Source organism: Larimichthys crocea, chromosome VII, assembly GCF_000972845.2.
Source record: "Larimichthys crocea isolate SSNF chromosome VII, L_crocea_2.0, whole genome shotgun sequence".
NCBI classification, from domain to species: Eukaryota; Metazoa; Chordata; class Actinopteri; family Sciaenidae; genus Larimichthys; species Larimichthys crocea.
In genome coordinates this window covers 12,300,163-12,320,779 of record NC_040017.1, presented here as the reverse complement: position 1 = coordinate 12,320,779, position 20,617 = coordinate 12,300,163, and the positions used below count along the sequence as shown (strand labels likewise).

Genomic DNA, 20,617 nt, shown 5'->3' with positions numbered 1-20,617 from the left:
TTCTGTCCAGAAAGGGTAGTGTTTTGGCTCTGACTGTACAAAGTTTGAAAACACTCATCTCAGGATGATGTCCCGCATTTGAACTCTGTGTGTGTGTGTGTGGTGTTTTCTCCACAGCCTTGAATGCAGAACCTGTGTAGTCATAGGCAATGGCTTTGCCATTAAAAACAGCTCCTTGGGAAACATCATCAACAAATATGACGTGGTCATTCGGTAAGCATGAATGAGAACACTCATCACTGAAAGTATTGTTATTAGTACATTATATTCAGTTATTGTCATCGGTTATTGTCATGCTGTTAGATTAGATTAGATTAGATTAGATTTTACTTTATTCATCCCACCATGGGGAAATTTACTTGTTATAGCAGCAGAGGAAAGTGTAGCATACACTACAGGATTAGGAAAAAAAGTAGAAAAGGCAAAAAAAATAAAAATAAAATAAACACGAAAAACAATCAACCTTCAAAACAGACAAATACTCAGGATAAAAGTGGCATGGTATATAAAAAGAGTATTGTAATGTAAAGTGACCATAGTGTAAGAAATATTGTGTATATAAATAACTATAAATATAGGGAAAGTGACCATGATACAAATAATAATATTATTATTGCAAGAAGACCATGATACAAATTAGGGTTTAACATAACAACAAATTCAACTTAATACAACAAATACAACATTTTCATATATTACAAATGACCCATTAACAATACTAAATCATTTTTAACCCAGGACCTCTTGATAAACCATCTTCATGTGTCAGGATTGTTATCAAATTAGGAACAGACGGACGCTTACTAGAACTCATTATAAAGGGAATGTGGTAAAAAGCATGGAATAAACTCATTCGGCCGTAGGCTAATGATGGACAGTATCCGACTGTGTGACCGTCTGACCCTGACACAGAGCCGTCCTCTCAGCAATTAGCAAACCTATAGGTCAAGTGAAGTTCTTTAAAGGAGAAAAGAAAGCGTTTAGTTTACTCAGGGACAAAGGCACACTGCAAATCTGACTTTACAGCCTTGGAATGAACACATGCATTCTGAGTTTTTATAAGCCTCTTTCAAACAGCCAGAATTTGGCCTGGCCACAATGCATTTTTCTACCCCCATCAACCTCCCCCCTTCACGTCTCTCCCTCTCTTCTCAGAAGCTAATCGTTCCCTGGCCAAGTAGAGTAAGGTTATTGACATTCAGAATTTAATGCATGCCTGTGACTTTGACGTCATAAGCCCTTTTTTGTCATAAAAAAAAACGCAGTGAGACTCTGTTAAAGACTGCAGAGACTGAAGTTTCCAAAGTGCAGACTAATCATTTAACCAAACACGGTCTCAGTCTGTGCTACTGTGTTAATTATTTGGTAATGGAATGAGTTACGATGTGGTTTTTAGAAGAGAGTTGTTTCTAGAATGAAGCGTATAGAGAAAATTTAAGCCCTGAACACTGTGTGTTAGTTAGTTTTCCTATTTTTTTTAAGGCATGTCAGTCAGTAAGACAGTCACAGACAGTCAGTTATAGACAGTGTCGGGACATAATGTGGTGGGAAAAGAAGAACATCAGTACAAAAACATCCAGGTTCATGATTTAAAACCCAAACTGTTATGGTTAGTCTTTCCACTGTTCCAAGAATCACCAGCTCTGGTATGGTCAGTATGAATCCTCAATTCACAGAGTTAGATGTGAAGGGTTTCTGGTAAAATTACTGTTTTTGGAGGAGTCCGGTCTGGTGGCTATGAAGAAAGTGTAGCTACAGGCTTTAGTTCCCCCTTAAAAAGGCCTATTTGACAGCAAAGTGGTGAAAAAATTCTAAACATAGTGTACACTTAAACTCATGTTTTTAGGTGACACCCGGCCTACGGTCTTCAACTAAATGAGCTGTTTTGAATTAGATTTCCTAATAGTTAAGAACATCTATTTTCACTCAGATTTTTGTGGATGCTTAATGAGACACCCATCTTTGACACGCATCTTTGATATTTAAAGCCACCTTTCAAGAAATTTTAATGATACTGTTAAGGGCTAGGTGGACCAGGAACCTAGATGCGGACACACAAAGAAAGCAGATTGACGAAGTTAAACCAGTTTATTGTTTTTAAAGGGAGGGTTTGGATAGGGGCCAGACAGGGATGACACAGGCTGGATGACAGAGTATCTGGCTGGATCCGGAGCAGACAAGCGCAACAGGTCAGGTTGTCAAGGGCTGGAGGGCTGAGCAGAGCAGGTAACGATCTACAGGGGAGATCACAAAAAGTAAGCACGGGGAAAAATGTCAGAACAATATCTGAGGGCTTGATGCGCAGTACTAACGGATTAGTGGCTACGATCTGGCAGCGCGGTCGTGGCAGGGCTGAGTATAAGTAGGTAGCCGGATGATTACAGGTTTGGGTGGAGCTGGTGGTTATTGCTATGCTCTGTCTCCAGCACACCTGAAACACACACACGCAAGGATTTGGCACAGGACAGTTAGCCGGAGGTAGACGTGGCAGAGGCGGATGTAACAGTTACACATCCAACATCATACGGCCACCTGTTGGCACCACAATCGATATGCAAATATTTAATATTTGACATTTTATGAACCACACTCACCTTGGTATCAGAATTAAGTCACAGTGAAACCAGCCAGCTGGTTAGTCAGTAGTTCTCTATGTAAATAGCTAAGAACTAAAGTCTGAGCTACTGTCACTCTCCTGCAATCTGTCATTGGCATTTTTTTCATCTGTCCTTAATAAAGCAAATTCGGGGGTTTATTGTCCATATTTTAAGGCAAATTGACATCCACTACAGCAGTTGCTATTACAAAGTGAAATCTTCATAACTGTGATTATTTCAGTAGCATTAAAATCTACAACTCATCATAACAAATCATCATAACTTTTCGGTTTTAGCCATATCTACACAATTCTCTAAAGTAACCTTCCAACTTTTCATTTGTAATACCTCCCAAAAATGTCTACGTTATGAGAAATGGTGTTTGTTAAAGGGTACTAAAAACACTAATACTGATTAAACAACAATATATTAGTTGGGTATAGACATATTAGATTAAGACATATGGAGTGTCATCATACTGTTGAGAATGGCTCAGTTCCTAAAACTGTTTTTTAGGTTTTCTTCTGAAACACAACATGAAAGTTTCAGTTTCATTTGAATTTCTCTGTTTCTGTGTATACTTCTGGCGTAAATCAGGAACACAAGATTATATTTTATTAACATGGAAAGCTTGCTGATGATTTAAAAAACACCGATATGAAACGCTTAATAAAGTAAACCTGAAAACACTTGTCCCTGAATGTAGTATTGTGTCTCTGCTTCAGGTTGAATGATGCTCCAGTGAGAGGCTATGAGGAGGATGTGGGGAACAAGACCACCATGAGGTTCTTCTATCCTGAGTCAGCCTCTTACAACCCTGGACTGCATAACGAACCCGGCACGCTTATGGTCCTGGTGCCTTTCAAGCAGCAAGATCTACGGTGGTTCAAAGAGATCCTATATAATGAGAAGAGGGTACATGATATGTGTGAGAATTCACTCTCTCTCACACAAACACACACACACACACACACACACACACACACATTTTCCATTTAACTCTGTCTTACTTTCTTTCTCTCCCTCTGTGCCTCACATAAACACACTCGCTTTTAGCTTCTTTTCCAGCCCTTGCCAGCCATCCATATCAAGAGCAAATACTTAAAAGGTCTGACTTCAGTGGTGCCAGTGCCCTTCAGAGTTAAATGCAGTTTCCATCACAGACATCATTCACTCTGTTGCTCCCGGCACCTCTGGCCTCTTACTGTGAATAGTTGCAGGGTCATTACCTGCTAATTTGCACATCGATTTAGTTGCCTGCAGACATGAGGGATTTATAGGTTCAATTGCATCTCTGTTTGTCTAAATGAACTCAGTGTGCAGAACAGCACCAGCATTTTTTTACTCTCTTTCTTTCCATTTGTTCTTTTCAAACGAAACATCCTATGTCTTATCTATCTCTGTGTTTATATGCGTATTCCAGGTGAGGAAAGGCTTTTGGAAGCCCCCTCCCCAAATCTGGTTGGGTGACATTAGTAAAATCAGAGTGCTGGACCCATACTTTCTGCACCAGACTGCAGACAGACTGCTGCGGATCCCTCTGCATCCCAAAAGTAAACAGGTGAGAGATCACTTCTACTTCATTGTTTTGAGAATCATGAAGGTGCACACTTAGAGATCACAATTTCTGAACCAGAAGTTATGGTTCAGGTCCACACCAAATTGTCCTTAATCAAACCAGACTTACAGTTTTTTCCATTTGCCTAAACACAATTTTGCCAACTAGGCTGGTTCTATCAAAATACTAACACAATTCACCAAACCACACACCCAAACTGCAAAACACCTCATATATCCCGCAAAATGAAGCACTGCAACCAAAATCAAACTTTTGCACCAGATGGCACACACTCTCATCTTTAGTATGCTTTACCATAATACTGACATAGTTCAAACTGTAGAGAATTCTTCAGATTGTTCACATGCACAGAAATATTTGTAGATACACAGACGTGCTATTGAAATATTTATTTTATTTATTTTTCACCAAACAAGTCAGTGCAACATATGCACAGCAGATATATTTACATTGGAGTGAACTAAAATATGCTCACACAACAGTAAGCTGAAAAATACAATTGCAGAAAAAATGTCAGAAAAAATAAAAAAATAAAGAGGAAAGCAAAATAATTTGACAACACTGCTCTACCCCGACCTCTCACTCTTCCTCCCCCTCTCATTCAAACCCTCCATCTTCCTCTTCCTCTCTCAGCAATGTCTTCCAAAGATGCTCACCTCTTGTCTTTTATTGCTTACTTCCTGATTGAAGTGTTAACAATTACATAACACCATGTTTGGGCAGGTGGCACATACAGTGGCCAATGAGCTCATGTAGTGTCATTTTCAATGGCAGTGTTTTGAAATTGCAAACATGTGACTTTATGTCAGATTGTTGTGTCTTATGCAGAGAACCGCGTTCAGTACACTTAAAAAGAGCCACTTCGAATTGCAAAATGTGTGTAAAGCAGAAAATGTGTTTAAAGTTTTGGAGATTTGAGATGAGGTTTTGCTCCCTGTGTGTCAGTTTAAATATTTGTGCTATCCACGTCAAACTGTAATTAGTTTGAAATTGTTGGTCTATAACTGTAGTGGCCTCATGTTGCAGCTCATTAATATTGACCATTTCTGACATCTTCAGCTAAATTTTCCCACCAAAACTCTTCTCTCTGTTTTGCTCCCTGCCTCTCTTACCTCCCTTTTTTTTGTTCTCTTTTTAACCTGCTTCCCACTTGAATGTTAACAAGGCTGGAAGGAGCGTCCACTGATTAGGCACAGCTCCTCCAGTGATATCTCTTTAAGCTCTACGATAAACAGTTTACTGGAAGAAGCATTTCTCTTGAAATGTAGCTGGGTCAATAGCAAATTTGTGGATCCAATTACTGCAATTTCTTAGCTTCTGCATGGCATTCTGGCATCTCATTACAAGATAAGCTTCTCATGTCTTCTAGGCTTGCACAGTGAATCCCTAGGAAATAATTGGTTTTTGAAGGAAAGCCAAAATATAAATTTCAACCAGATGCTCTGTTTTTTGGAGGAAAAAAAAGAGCACCAGTTCCTAGTGTTCCTTCTCTGCAACTACTTTTGGCTTACAAAAATAAGCTAAAGGAACGACAAGATAACACAACTAACAAAACTCAAGAACAGAGATTGTGCAATTAACATGACATTACTTTTTTTTATTTTTTTGCATCTACCATTGGCGTGTTTTTGTTTTTGTTGGCTGAGGCGATTGGATTTTGAAACATCCTATTACTCATGTAGAATGAAGCTTTTAGTGTCCCACTGCTTCTCATCTGCCATGTGGGGCTTGTTGTGTGTTCGGTGGGGATTGTCAGGTTTTGTTTTGTTTTTGTTCTTCTTGTTCCCTCTCCTTTTTTTCGTCTCTAAAGAGTGAGGGGTGTTATCCTTTTTGGACTGTAGTGCAAACACAACTGGCTGATGTGTGAGAATTGTGAGCAATGTGAAGGCGATCAGCGGGTTTGCCCAACAGGAGCTCTGCACCATCTGCACAGACTGTATGGAGAAGGCCAGGGGGGAGATCCTGTTGGGCAGGAGCAGGAGATAGATAGAGGGAAGTAAGATAAGGAGAATTGGGGCCTACATGCACTTCATTCAGGGCTGCAAATAATTTATATTTTCTTACACAAAGGTGATTTAACACGCTGTAAAAACACTAGAAAAGCTAGATTGCTCTCACCATCTTCATGTTAATCCGAGCCCTGACTGCAGCAGATCTCCTCTTTGTACACATGCTTAGCTAATGACTGATAGAGAAGGCCCCCCTTAACACACACACACACACACACATGCACACATGCAAACACATAAACACCGGCACAAACTCAGATTCTCACACATGCAACCACTTTTCCTTTCTTTCTTTCTTTCTCTGCTCCTCAGGCACACACGCACACACACGTAACTCTTTTGTTCACACCCGTCTTCACAAACACAAGCTTGTGTTGAGCTCTTGCTGGTCTGGCTTGCAGTGGTGACAGTATGCAGCCCCCCTCGCCCCCCCGTCTCACCAAGGTTCCACGGGCCTGCGTCCAAACTATGCGCCGGGCCGCTGCAGAGCTCTGGTGTTCACCCGTATGCTGGCGACCACATGAGGCTAATACACACAGAATGTCAGCTGTGTCCCATTGCGGGGTTCTCATCAGTTTCTGAATTAAAGAAAGAAAAAGAAAAGCCAGTCATGCTCAGTGAAAAAGGAAATTGATCTGGTGTAATGTTTTAGAGAGGAAAGAAGAACGCAGGGGAAAGGTTGTGTTTTAGTTTTTTTTATCTAGGCTATCATGGGCAGATCACCTGCTTTATCTCTGCGGTTGAGTGCTCATTTGTTTTAACCATGAGTTGCAGTTAAGCCTGGCAACATAAGCACCCAGATAAACACATTACCAAATACACATGTGCTCACGCTCATTTCCCATCATTCCCTCTCGCTGAAAAGCTGTACACACTTCTTGCACACTTTTAGATCATCAACTATACTCACACACCTCAACTCTAGTTACTCAAAGGAAATCTGTGCTACATCACAAGATTAGTATAAGAAGCCAAAGTGCATTTTAAAAATGTTGATATAGTACAGTGTTTGTCAAACTTTTATACTGCACAGCACCTTGGAAAATATAAGGCTCTCCAAGTAGCAGCATTATCACAGACTTTAAAATATTGTAGCGTAGGCTGACCCTGATTCATCTGCAGACAGGAGGCAGGTTTATATTATTATAATATTATTTATTGCTGACTGTTGTTGATTCTTGAATAGAAACTAGTTCAAGAACTAAAGCCAGCTCACTTTCTAATTTTTCCTGGTCGGAGCCATGATTGCAGTGTTTTTTAATATTAAAGGAAAATGCTAAACTTATTTTGCTTAACTTAAATTCCATTTCATCAATCTCATAGTTCCTTGTTTACTCAAATAGTTGCAGGATTGTTATATTATAATATGATTTAAACAAATTTATTGGATTTTTTAGAGATATTTTAGATTTTTAGAGATTCCTTTACATAGAGGTTGTGTTTGAGAACCAGTGATAAAGTGTGCCATAAAGCATTATGAATGCATTATAATTCATAAATGCCCCTGAATGCAATTCATAGGCTTGCCAAAAAAACATTCCAAAACAGTGCAGTCTCTTCTCAGCAAGGCTTAAATCAGAGGTTTAGATAAGAAGGTTGACACCACTCTCATATCTCATTTCTGTCAAGCTACAGCCAGCCGCTGGTTACCTTAGCCTAGCACACAGACTGGGGACATGGGGAAACATCAAGGCCATGCTCTGTCCAAAGGTAACAAAATCCAATACGATGAACGCTCGGTCAAGAAACTGTAATCTGCATAGATCCAATTTTTGTTAACACCTTCTATGATCTATAGTATAGCATTATAAGCATTCATAGTGAATTATAATGCATTCATAATAGCTTGTGACTAAACTTATAAACACACATATGCTTTGTAATTAATTATATAAACAGTCAAAAAATCAATGGTTCATGGAGTCAGTAAACTTTGGCTAGGGAAAATGTGGGAGTAGGCCACTGTAAACACTACATGCAACAGAAATTTCCTTGCAGACAGGGCGCTCACAGAGGAAACTTGATGATAATATGGAAAGCTGTAGAGGAGAGTGATATGAAAAAGTCTGTTGGGAAAGTGTGCAGCATTTTGGAGAGAAATGGAAAGAGAAAGTTTCTTCTATCTTGCGGTCATGTGGAAGCCATTCTTCTCCTTGCCTCTGTGAACATGGATAATCATTTACAGAGTCATATGGGAAATGGCAGACAACACAGGGAAATCTCTGTGCACAGTAAGAGCCTGCCAGGGACAAAACAACAAACATATCTGAACTCATTAAATCTCACATTAGTTTTATTTCTAAAAAAACATTTCAGTGAAGTCAGATAATGTCACTTTATTTTTTTTTTCTGTTTTTAGCAAAGGTAGATCACAAGTGACAAGTAAGACAACTGCAGGAAAAAGTTGTAGTTTTGCACTATTTCAGGACAAAGATTTCTTTTGTGCGGGGCTACACATCACATTGCCATTTTCTTTTCAATAGAAAATAAGCATTTCAACATGGGAGACAGACATGGAACATTGGAAACAGGCAGAGGGGGAAGACATGCAACAAAGTTCCCGAGCTGGAATGAAACCGGGGTAGTTACTGAGTATACTGAGGAAATCCACCAGAATACCCCTTAATTTTGTACCAGGAGGTATAAGGAGTTTATATATTATTATATAATTCTGTCCAATCTCATTGGAAGATTGTACATATGAAGTTAATGTTCACATCATCAGTAATAAATGTTCATCCCTCCCAGTAGACCCCGGCATGTTTGTTGTTTTAACAACCCTGAATTCAACCATTAAACGTGATATACCATATATAATCTCTAGTACATTTAGTTGTTTTCTTTTGTAACATGGTGAATTGGATGTAGTTCTCCTGTGTGATGAATGGGGAAAATCACTGTCCAGATGTTCCGACCTCCACAAAGTGTTTCCTCTAAACATTGACCTGAAGGGGGTGAATTAAGGAGATTTTCTGTTGATAATAGCCAAAAAGTTTTAATACATTGTAATTAACAAAGGGGGTGAATACTCGGAGTGACGGGGCATAAACTTTTAGGAACAGGGCTGTGAATAAATGTGAAGTTTTAAGTTCCTTAAAACATATTTCATTTTCAGGTTTTAAGATTTATAAATGGTAGACAGATCTAGTGCTTTTATTCAAACAACACACTAGTAAAAGAGAAGAGAAAAAAATTACGACCAAGAACACATCATCTGCCAGACAACATTAAGTAAGCCATTATGCACATATTGAACATTTGCAGTTGTATTTTCTTTGAGATAGGACCCTTGAGATAGGATTCTTGTAAATTTATTGGCCGATTAGGAAAATCATTTCCTATCCATCTGTATTATTACAGTCATTTCATTGAGAAATTTCTGAAAGCAGGAAGGGTTGGCTGATCTTCTCATGTGGGTCCTGGGGTGTTTTCAGAGCATCTACAAGTTGAGGGTAAGGCACACTGACCTTTGTAACATTCAGATAGCTTTAACCAGAAATCGTACAAGAGAGGACAGAGCAAAAATAGATATGTCAAGTTGCAAGTTGACAAGTTAGGATACATTCTGCCCAGATTGGTCTTCGAGTAGTGCAGTCTATCCATGACTTTACATAGTATAATTTTATATCCTGCATTGATTAAACAGTATTCTTTGAAGTGGTTACTCGGTGTCAGCAAAAAGGGTCACTAATCAAAATGGGAAACTAAATTTTTGGAGTCAGGAAGAAGTTACAGGAGTTCATCAATGAATTATCTTATGTTTTCAAATTGCAAAAGGTTCTCCATGACGTAGTGTCTAATTTGTAGGTGTAGGAAAGAGGTTGAGTGAGTAAGATCAAAATCATTCTCAACTGCTGAAATATAGGTCAGAGCACTATACAAATACATTTTACCTACTTACTTGGAGACATCGGGCAGTAAACAATTTGTTTTGTTCAATAAAAAATCTTCAAATAAAGTTGTTAGCTGTCAGTTTATTTGGGGATCCTGGGTTTCCCCAGGGAGTCCTAGTTGCCAGTAGACCAGGGTGCAGGCATTTACTGCCCAGTAATAAGTGAATATAGATACACTACTGAATATAGGTAGCCCCAGACTTCTCACATTCATGGGCGTCATATACTTAGACAAATTGCAAAATGATTTAGCCAATTTTTTAAAGCAACAGTGATAAAACTTGGAAGCTTCTGAAATAGTTACCAAAACTGAGTAAGGACAGCCATCTTACTTGCATAACACATCTTATCATGGATTAGAGCAGAACTTTCCAGTTCTTAGTGTTTAATTTTAGTTTATTTACTATGTTTGCACAGTTCCATGTGAGGTTTCTGGGTATCCTGAGGATTAAGTACTGCAGTGAATTGTCACCATCTTAAATAGCAGTAAAATAAGAAAGTCTGGGTACATGTTTTCAGATAAATCCATGAAGTCACTCATAGTTGACTGTATGACCAGAAAGCTTGTCAAATATTGGTCAGGGGGTCAACGGTTCAGAGACAGAGTAGCATATTGTCAGTGTACATGCTTAGGAAATTCACCACGTTCCCTATCTTAACACCTTGAATATCTGGGTGACTCCTTATTTTCCTATCAGTAGAGGTTATGTTGAAAAGGAATGAAAAGAGTGGATCTCCCTGTCTCAAAACAACATTTTGACCAATGTGAGAAAGGAGTTGCCTAATCCAAATCTAAGAAGAGTGAATGGTTTTGGCTTAGTGTTTGCCAAGCGAGTGGGGCATAACTTGGGTAACAGTATCAGTCAGCTTCCTCCTTTTCCTCTACCTCTCAAAATGCTTAAGAAATCTAAATCACTGACCTTGGCTTTGAGGCGAGTGTTGTCATCCCTTAGCCTGGTGAGTGCACTTTCCACTGCTTCTATGTGCGAGACATGGCTAGTTGTAACTTCTTTCATTGAGTTCATCCAGCCATTGGATTCACTTTGAGAAGCTAGCAGTGACTTGAAACTGCTCTCAAACTTGTCAAACAGATTGTTAGTATCTCACAGGATGCTGTCTGACATCTCCTTCAACATGCCTTTGGTGATAGCAGGTGCAGTATCATTGGAGTCCCTTGGGACATTGGTTAATGAAGGTGTTAGCTTGCATGTTGTTGTTCTGGGATTTTTAGTCAGAAGCTATCCAAGTTCAGTAGTAGGAAATATTCCTTTTTCATTCTGTGTGTTCTTTTTGCTTGTTTTCCAATAAACATAGTCGAAATTCTGTGCCATCCAGTCATTTCTCTATGGCACTTAGCAATGTTGTCAACAGGTGTCAGATTTTTATAGATGAAGCAGAAAACTATTTTTCATCTGGCTACATAAACTGTATGTCCTATTAGATAGAACCTAATAGTAGTCAAGTAGCAACCAACATAGAAAAAAATAAATGATTCAGCAAACAAAACTCCCATAGAAGGTTTTTAAATGACCGTAACAATATTTTTTTTACCTTTGGATAAGAACAGGATGATAATAATACACTGGATTGCTTTTTGTTTTTGTGCTTGTTCTTGTTCTTGTACTTCCTTTTCTTTATTTTATGCACCATGCCCTTGGGCCAAATGCCCAAAACATTTAAAAAACAGACTTTGAAAAAAGATAGTGAGCAAGCTGCTGAAAAACAACTTTGCATAGTTGTACTTGTTAATGTGCAGTGTCTATGAAGAAACCAAAACCTTTAGGGTATAGGTAGTGCTGTGTTAGATAAACTTGAACTGGGTCAGCAGTGACTGCAGTAAAACAGTGTACACAAATATCTTGTGCTTTGATCTAATGTTAGTTTTTCTTATCTCTGAGCTGCAAGGCATTGTGTAATGATGAGACTTCAGTATCTATAGATGGGTGCGGATAGGAAGGGGTTAACAGCTGAAGAGGATATCTTTGTTATATCTCCATTTTCGATTTGAACATCATATTTTTCAGGTTTTAAATTTCAGTTGTAAATTTCAGAATGATGTTTCTTTAAAATGTTGAGGTTATTTGAGGTTATTTTGCAAGAAGCTCACATGACATTACATGATTTGCATTACATAACATTTATTCTGGAGAATCTCAAAGCAGTTTACAAGAAGGGAACTAAAACTCTGTGAGAACAAGAGCTAGATGTCACCAAAATTGTTAGCGTAAGTTTTAGGAAGTTGAAGTCACTGGATAATATTCTGCACATGGAAAAGATTTGGATTTTGTGTTGGTGATTATCAGTAAAGGGCAAGGGCAGCAGTTTCTGTTGACCTCTGTTACCATCTAGTGGTGAAATGAGAGGGTGTAGTTAAATCATAGTAATTCTGTCCTGGCTGCTCGACCCAACTTCAGCCTACGCTGCAGATAAATAATTTACATTTTGCTTTTTAACATTTGTAATTTTCAGTATGTCAAAGTGGAATTTGCACGTTTTTGTTTGTGAAAGCGAAATTTGGTCCAGCTTTTGGTGTTACTTTCAGACAATTTCTTGTTGTATCAGCTGTCTGCCTAGGCATCTTTTTTTCATCCTTCCACCACGAGTCGCTACTGTCAGAAATCAATCCTACAAATCCTCCAAATAAAAAAAATGATGAAGTGACAGAATTATTCCAGTGTGCTGTCATTAAGTCTTGTTTGTTTCAGAAGTCAGTGCATCCTACCACAGGCATCCTCGCTGTGTTTGTTGCTCTCAACTACTGTGATGTGGTCCATATAGCCGGTTTTGGATACCCTAATTCAAAGAGCCAAAGGCAACCTATCCACTACTATGGATATGACACCATGAAATCTATGAAGGTGGGTAGCAGTCATCTATAATACTTTTAATGTAGTATGTGTTTACATATGAACGCTTGAAAAACATTCAACTCTCTTAATACTATTCATCTTTCTCTGTGTTGCAGAATTCCTACCATGACCTCAATCATGAAGCTGAAGCCTTAAAAAGACTGGAGGATTCGGGAGCCATTTTATACCTGCACCCACATTTATGATACACACACACTTCCAGGCGATTTAATCCAAAAAGTGATTGAAAACCAAACCATATTTGAATTTGGATTTGGTCACCCAGTCCAAATCCTCATCGTGCCTTCTGCAGTGGGATACAAGACATTTTTGCTAGTGCATTAAGCTCTGAAGAATGTTTATCTCCCTTGCACCTTATATTCTATCAAACTGAAAAGCTGCTTTTAAAACAGTTCTCTTCTGATTTGTCAAATAGAAAGCATTTTGGTAACAGCACTTTGTATAATGTTTAAAGTTGCAATATGTAAGAATTTTAGTTTAAGTCATTCAAAAAATAAAACTATCAGCAGAATGTGAAAATATTGGGGCTTTGATGTTGTCAGATATGTCTATGTATTGTATTGCAAAAATACCTACTGAAGTTAGCATGCTAACCACCAAGCCCCTGTCGCGTAATTCTGCTTTGTACCTCAAGAGGGGATAGTGAGTCACTGTAGTATCCAGTCCAACAACACAGAGGCGGTTTTCTTGCCAGGTTTATCTCTTGGCACCCCCATGGCTGACCCCACCATAACCTCAAGCCTCCAGAGGTAGGCGCTGACAGATGCACGACCTCCCATCGTGTCTGCGTTGTCCCCGGAGTCACAGTCCTGGTCAGAACTGCTGTTAATCACCTCCACCTCTGTCGGTCTTGGAGGCTTTGTTCTGTCCTGATCCAGCCTGGGAGACTGCTGAGCTCAGTTACGATGGCTTCGGTTCTGATGCCAATTTAAGCACAGCTGCTCCCTGCCAGCATTCCACGCGAAACAATTCTTACATATTGCACCTTTAAAAGTTTTTCATTTTTTATAGGTTTTGAATCATGACTTTCAAAGTCAGTTTGCAAGACACTATTCATGTGGTGATCAAGTCGTGTAATTGTATGTGAGTATGTTTTTTGCTGGGAAAAGATTTCATGCACATCATTGAGCTGTAAAACTAATCAACCCGGAATTATTTCTTGCAGTACCATGGTTTGAGATTCATTTTCAGTTTAATCTTGCTTCTGAACTAAAAATCAGTTTTATGGTTAAGAGGTGTGTTAGAATCTATGGGGATGTTTTGATAACTTCACTTTCATTGTATTTTAGTTTAAAGAGAGGATAATGAATTCATTTACAAACCTGATTATCACAGTTAGCTGGATTAGTCACTTTAATTTTTTTTTGTTTAATTCTTGGACTGGAAATACTACTTGTATTTTGATCATTTGACTTTTAATTTATTTAATCTTTTTTTCTTATTCTTCTTCTTCCTTCAGAAACTATACTGGTAAATGGTACCACTGGATATTTTTTATTGTACAGAATGAAATAAATTTTTAATTAAGAGAAAATCAAAGCCGATTTCATTTGATTCTTATTTAACATCCATACAGTTCACCTTTCAAGTTCAACTGTGCACATGTAACTGTATGGAAATCACTGTACTTGCATTAGTTGGCCTGAGTGAACCTGGATTCACTGATGCTTGGTATTAATTTTAATATCACTGTCACCACTAGATGGCAGAGAGCCTCTATTACATCTATATTTTACAGTACGTACCCTTCTGCACTGCACATGGTGCAGTCATGCAGCAGCCCATCTTTAAGTGCCTGGGGGTAATGGTAACAGCAAAACCAGCACTAACGCACATTGTAGAGAACACATGTACAGTGGGAACATCTGGAAGACGAGAAAACCGCACAATGCTGACATTCACTGACATACATGTGCCACTAGTGTTGCTAGTGATAGTTTCTACTCTACTGTACACACAACCATCTATTCGTGCTGACGTGAATGGAGTTATGCCCTTGGCATTTATGAACTAGGCTTACTCATATGGTGGTACAACATTGGCTGTGACAGGGTCCAGTTCATCAACAGAGATCTGAATGACAGTAGACATTTGTTTTGCTTTCAATCATGTATAGTAAATACTGTAACACTACTACTATGATATAAACAGTTACACAATGCCAATATTCTGGTGTATGTGTGTGTGTTCTTTTATTTAAGTAAAATCCCAAGTGACGCACGCTCGAGTGCAGTGTTGAATAGCGATGTACTGTAGACCTTCTCCTCAAGGTCAGACTGTGAGAAAACTACCGTTGTGCTGTAAGTAAGATGTACCGCGTAGATGTCTGATACTATTCAAGCTGAACTCATTGCACTAATAGAACCACAAAGGTTTTGTACTCACTTTCTGCTCTTGAGCAGTGACACAGCTGTGTGTTCTGCTCTGACTAAACCTGTGTTTTGTCTGCGTATCGCCAGCATATTGCTGACTCCTGTTTGCAACAGTGTGGAGACCACAATCATACGCCTACCCTCATATACAGTATCACTAGAATAGTCAATTGTCAGTGCTAACTGATTTTCTTGCCACTGAAACCCAATCTGACAGAAAACAAAACATCCATTTCAGCCCATTTAAAGCTCATCATTTCAGTTCTGAGAGCTTTTCATTGTGCGGAGAGGGTATTCTCTCATATTGTTCTACATTGTTCCACACGTCACTACCGAGATGTACAGACACCTGAAGCATCTTACCCGTGTTCTTCCTTCAAAGATATATGACATTAGTCTGTTCATATGCATTTGTTTTCATAGCAACACGAGTGTTGAAGAAAGTCACTTCACACTTGACGGACCGTGTTCATTTCCCTTATACAACAGGGAGTTACATAATTGGACAGCATTTGCGGGCTGTTTATATGACAACTAGAAATCAGGTCAGACTTTTCAGGACAATCTATTGTACTGTAAGCACACCTTTAAACCCCGAAATCCAGAGCGTACTTCACTCACATACATGTTATGTACAGTGTTGTTAACCATCTCATGGTACAATGAGTGTATATATTTTTAACATGAGTAGCTCCCTAGTGAATTAAACTCCTAACCCTGGCAGTGATCACACTGTGGTGTATCACCAACTCACCCCTGAAGGCCCATTTATGCATTTTTGGTGTACCAAATAAGCACATGGATGCACTAAACAATAAGATTCATTTGAAATGCATAGCTTTGAACTTTCAGGGAGACCCCCTGCGCACTATGACCCTGAATGCATCGGTTGTAATTTTACAATGCAGCAATTTCACTGGGAAATATACAGTCTGTGAAGATTGCTGTGCCAGTGTGTAAGTGAAGTTTCACGCAGGCAGAAGCTGTGTGATCATTATTACAGTATATCTCATTACACCATCTGCTCTCTGCACAGTGCTCGCAGCCTGCCATCGCAACATCTTACTCTGGAGCATCTTACTCTGATGCAGTTGTTTTCTACTTTTTTGAACCTCTGATAGATCACATGATGAAGTTGCAGATTCAGCATATAAAGGTGACAGTAGTTTTATATAATATACATTTATTTGAAGTGCATTTTATAAAATATAATGCCTTAAAAGTTAAATCTCCTATGCAGGTGAGGTTTTCCCAAAGGGGATAAGGAGCTTTGAGGCGCCACAAGGCAAAGTCAAAGAGTCAGTGCTGGTGTTTCCTTTCTACCTCGAGTCATTGAACGGATGATGTCAGGTACACAGTGATCTAGTGAAGACACCTGAGGCCTCCTTTTCTTTCTCAGCATTGTTAAAAAAAAAAAAAGTGAAGACACACAATGTGGCTCTTCTGTGTTTGGAGCTCAGTGGACAGTTTGTGTGGGAAGAGGCAGAAGAGGTACAGTATGTAGCCAGCTACCTAGAGAGAGGGCATCTGGCTTGGTGCACTGATAACTCCCCCACAGCCCAGAGAGCTGCCGTGAGTCAGGTGCTCAGGCAAACACTACCATGGGAACCGGGAGAATGAGATGCAAATAAGAAGAGTGTGTGAGAGAGAGAGAGGGAGAAAAAAAAATGATAAGCTGCTTTTCTCCAGTGTGAGTTTGTTTTGCTAGTTCTGCTTTTTCTTTCAATAAAGCCCTTCGTCCTGACTCTCATGTGGGTACTGCCTCCATGTGATGTTGGATTTTCAGTCTGAATTCCATCCATTCCTCCTTACAAATGCTTCAGGCTGAAAAAATGCAGTGTGTAATGTGCCGTTCTCTTCTTATAGCGAAGAGGACAACTGATAAAAATAGCAACATAGTAAAAAAAAAAAAAAAAAAAAAAAAACACCTGAGTCAGTTAAATTTATGCTAAGTGGTTCCATGTATCTGTGGCACAGCCCAAAAGGTCAGCCAACTCAGCTGATTTAAAGGCTAACACGCCATCACTGTTTCCTCACCGGCAGCCAAAGGGACATTTTATGTTAGCTCAGTATTTGTTATTGCTGTGAACTAATTAAAAATGACACAGCATCGTGCTTTCGGTGTAAACAGGCTGCTGAGATGTAAATTTGGGTTCGAATGACGTTTTATTATCTGTCATTTTTTTTATGACATTTATATTACTGTGGAGAAAACAGGACCTGTTTTGAGACCAAGCTTTGAAAAAGTCCTCTTAATAACTATGAATGGACTTCATAAGATTATGCTTGAAATTTTGGCACAAGAAAGATGTACACCCATTTGCTCAAATAATAATCTCATACCTACAGCTCTTTCACAGACAACCTGTAGTGCCCATTAAATGTGGACCTACTTTTCTCAAGTAGCCCATAGCAAACCAGAAGTTGGCAGCTAGTACTTACTGGTACACAGTATCAGAACAGACAATGATTTATTCACAATGACTTAATAAGTGCACAGCATTTGTTACCACTGCAAACGCTTCATAGGAACCTGCATCATATTTCTGCAGACCAAAATAAATCAGTAAGCAGAGCCAACATGTGAGCATGGCTTGTCTCATGGTGAGGTAGTCTATGGATGTGGCGTCTAAGAGGATATACACTATTTCTAATAATTATTGCTACAATATATATATCCACGTAATATGCATGTAATAAAAGCTCTCTGGTATGCATTGATTTTCTTTTTTAGACACATGCATGAGGTGTTTCATTAGATCAGAGTCAAGTCTCACTTAAATCTGATTCACGTCCAAGTGTTAAGTCTGTAGCTCTGCTAGAAACATGGCATGATGAATAATTTAAGCCACAAGTACTATAATAAAATGCAACAAACTGTGTGATGCAAATGACACAGACAGATGACACATTCCCATTCATTGCAGAAAAGAGGTTGGAGGTCAGAGAATAGACTGGGAGCTGTTTTGTAACCACTGAAGAATCCACACTGACCTCCAGATGCAGTACAGAATATAAATCACACTGTGTATGCTTGTGTTTGGATGTACCGATTTGTTCTAGCTCTGTGTGCAAGATCTCTCAGTTTGTATCGCTGAGCTATATAAGAAGGTTATCCTGCTCTACACATGGAGTGTGACTTGACAATCCTGTCCTCCTTCTGTTGTGCCAAGGAGGGTGGAGTTTTATCCTGGCACCACTCTGTCTGTCAGTCTGTTGGTACATTTGTCTGCTTGTCCTCGAGGACTGGCTGTCTGGAGGCGACAGTGTGTACTGTTCCTCTATAACACACAACCCGGTATTTTATTTTATTTTGTGTCACTGGAGATAGCGAAGCACATGCTGCATGCAACTTCACGCTATAGTGGCAGGGTGGTGTTGATGTACGGGCAGGTGTGCGTGCATGTGCTTTCCAATGCTGAACAAGCGTGAAGACAAAGAACCAAAAATCTAACCCATGGCATGAACAGACTCCAGAACAAGAACTTTATTAAAATGCCTGAAAATCTTTAAAGCTAAAAAAAAGCTTTAAAGCTAAAGTTAAGATTAGTTAAATTAAGATTAAGATAAACATTGGTGGTATTATTTATTTAGTGAGTTTGACACTCACATATGGGTGCTTTGATCAGATTAATATTATAAGGTAGTGTGAAAAGTTAAAGATAAAGATAATATACTCAGTTTGTTTTAAATTAAAATAGTTAAAGTAAGTAAATTCAAGGTCTGCGATGAGGTTAAAAAGGTCATTCATTCACGAGAAACAAATCCTAAGAGCTCATTAAATCCTGAAATTGTTTTTAACCCTCTGGGGTCTGAGCAATCGCCCACATTTGCAAATGCAATTGATCGGGCCATTGATGGACCCCCAGAAGGTTCAAGACAGTATAGATTATCGGTTTAATGTTTAAAAAGTCATAATTTACCTCACAGTGTTTACTTTGTTCTTTATTATTTAAGAACCTGCATGATTGTGTCCATCAATCCACCAAGTGGTCTTGATCTGCTGGCCTGAGGTCGATTGCTCCAGTTTCCACCCACATACTGTAACAGAAGAAAATTGCAGTATTCTCCTCATTCAAGTAAACATTCACAGTGACGAAACGCCACCCGCTCACCCTCTCTCTCTCTCTTTCTCTCTCTCTCTGTGTAGGTGTGTGTGTGTGTGTGTGTGTGTGTGTGTTTGAGTGGAGCCCACACTTGTTAACAGTCTGCAACAATCACTCCAGCAGAGTAACTGTCTGCAAACCATTGCAGTAGAATCCTGACAAATGTCATCAGATTTCGACTGAAATGTTGCTAAACCTGGATTGGGGTGACATCAGGATTTTCCACACAGAAGAGCAAATCAAGGGAAATCTCACATAAAATAACTAAAACTATTCAAGCTTTTACAGAAATTGTGATCACTCAGTGCACATATTAAAAGGGCTAAAAGGCCTTTAAATTTAACCACATGAAAAAACTAATTTTCTCCTATTCACATGAGAGTAGTTTACTAATGGACAAAGTGTAAAGTGGATGAATTAGTGTGAGTGGGTAATACTGTCACCCATGCAGATCAAAGCAAAAACAAACAGAATCAATGAATTAATAAATGTCTTGTAAGAAGTGCAGAAAATCTTTGACTTAGCCCTAAATATTACATTTTGTTAGGCCCATAGAGAGCACGGAATATGATTTCCACTGTCTGAATATGCCTTTTTATTTTTACAGCGCCTATTGTTTGTTGTCAGTTTTTAATAACGCGATCACATTGCAATACTGGAGCTAGGCAACCATATATTTAGAAAAAAATAACAGTGCTCCACTATGCAGGATGGAGACAGCCTTTGTACCTCCAGTAAACCAGACATAAGAGTTTAAGATATTCAGCTACTGTGTGAACTTTCAGTCGACATAGCAGGCATTCGATGTTCAGACCTTCCACCTCCACAATAGTCAATACAAATCTTTAACATGGTAGCTGGTGGAGAACATTATGAGTTGACTTAATGCAGGACAGACACCGCCTCTTCATTTTGGAAAAGAAGAGCTGGATAAAGATGAATATGATGTTCGATTTGCACTAATCGTTTGTCTAGTTTCACACAATGCCACTGCTCATTACAGCTCATCAGATCAGACAGCAGGATAACTATAAAGGATCTCACCGAGAGCAAGTGCATTTTCAGAGATGTTGTACCTTATTCACCTCACTCCTTAATGTATTTTTCTGCTGCTGAGTTTTGTCATATACATTTACGCGTGACTATAAAGGACGCCAGCAGGGAGAGAGCCCCTTATGTTTGTTCCTTTAT

At 39.0% G+C, this 20,617-nt stretch overlaps 1 protein-coding gene across 4 annotated transcripts in view; it reads left to right on the top strand.

Annotated features, from left to right (window-relative positions):
* The window catches only part of st3gal4 (ST3 beta-galactoside alpha-2,3-sialyltransferase 4), a 32,173-nt gene extending 17,060 nt beyond the window's left edge, over window positions 1–15,113 (top strand). For 2 of the 4 annotated variants that reach the window (XM_027280413.1, XM_027280412.1), the window contains 5 exons: window positions 118–213; window positions 3,323–3,512; window positions 4,021–4,158; window positions 12,784–12,936; window positions 13,044–15,113. In XM_027280413.1, the coding sequence (XP_027136214.1) occupies window positions 118–213; window positions 3,323–3,512; window positions 4,021–4,158; window positions 12,784–12,936; window positions 13,044–13,133 (667 nt within the window). In that variant the 3' untranslated portion in view covers window positions 13,134–15,113. The other 2 variants (XM_027280414.1, XM_027280415.1) reach the window with 2 other exon arrangements.
* The last annotated feature ends 5,504 nt before the right edge of the window (window positions 15,114–20,617 follow it).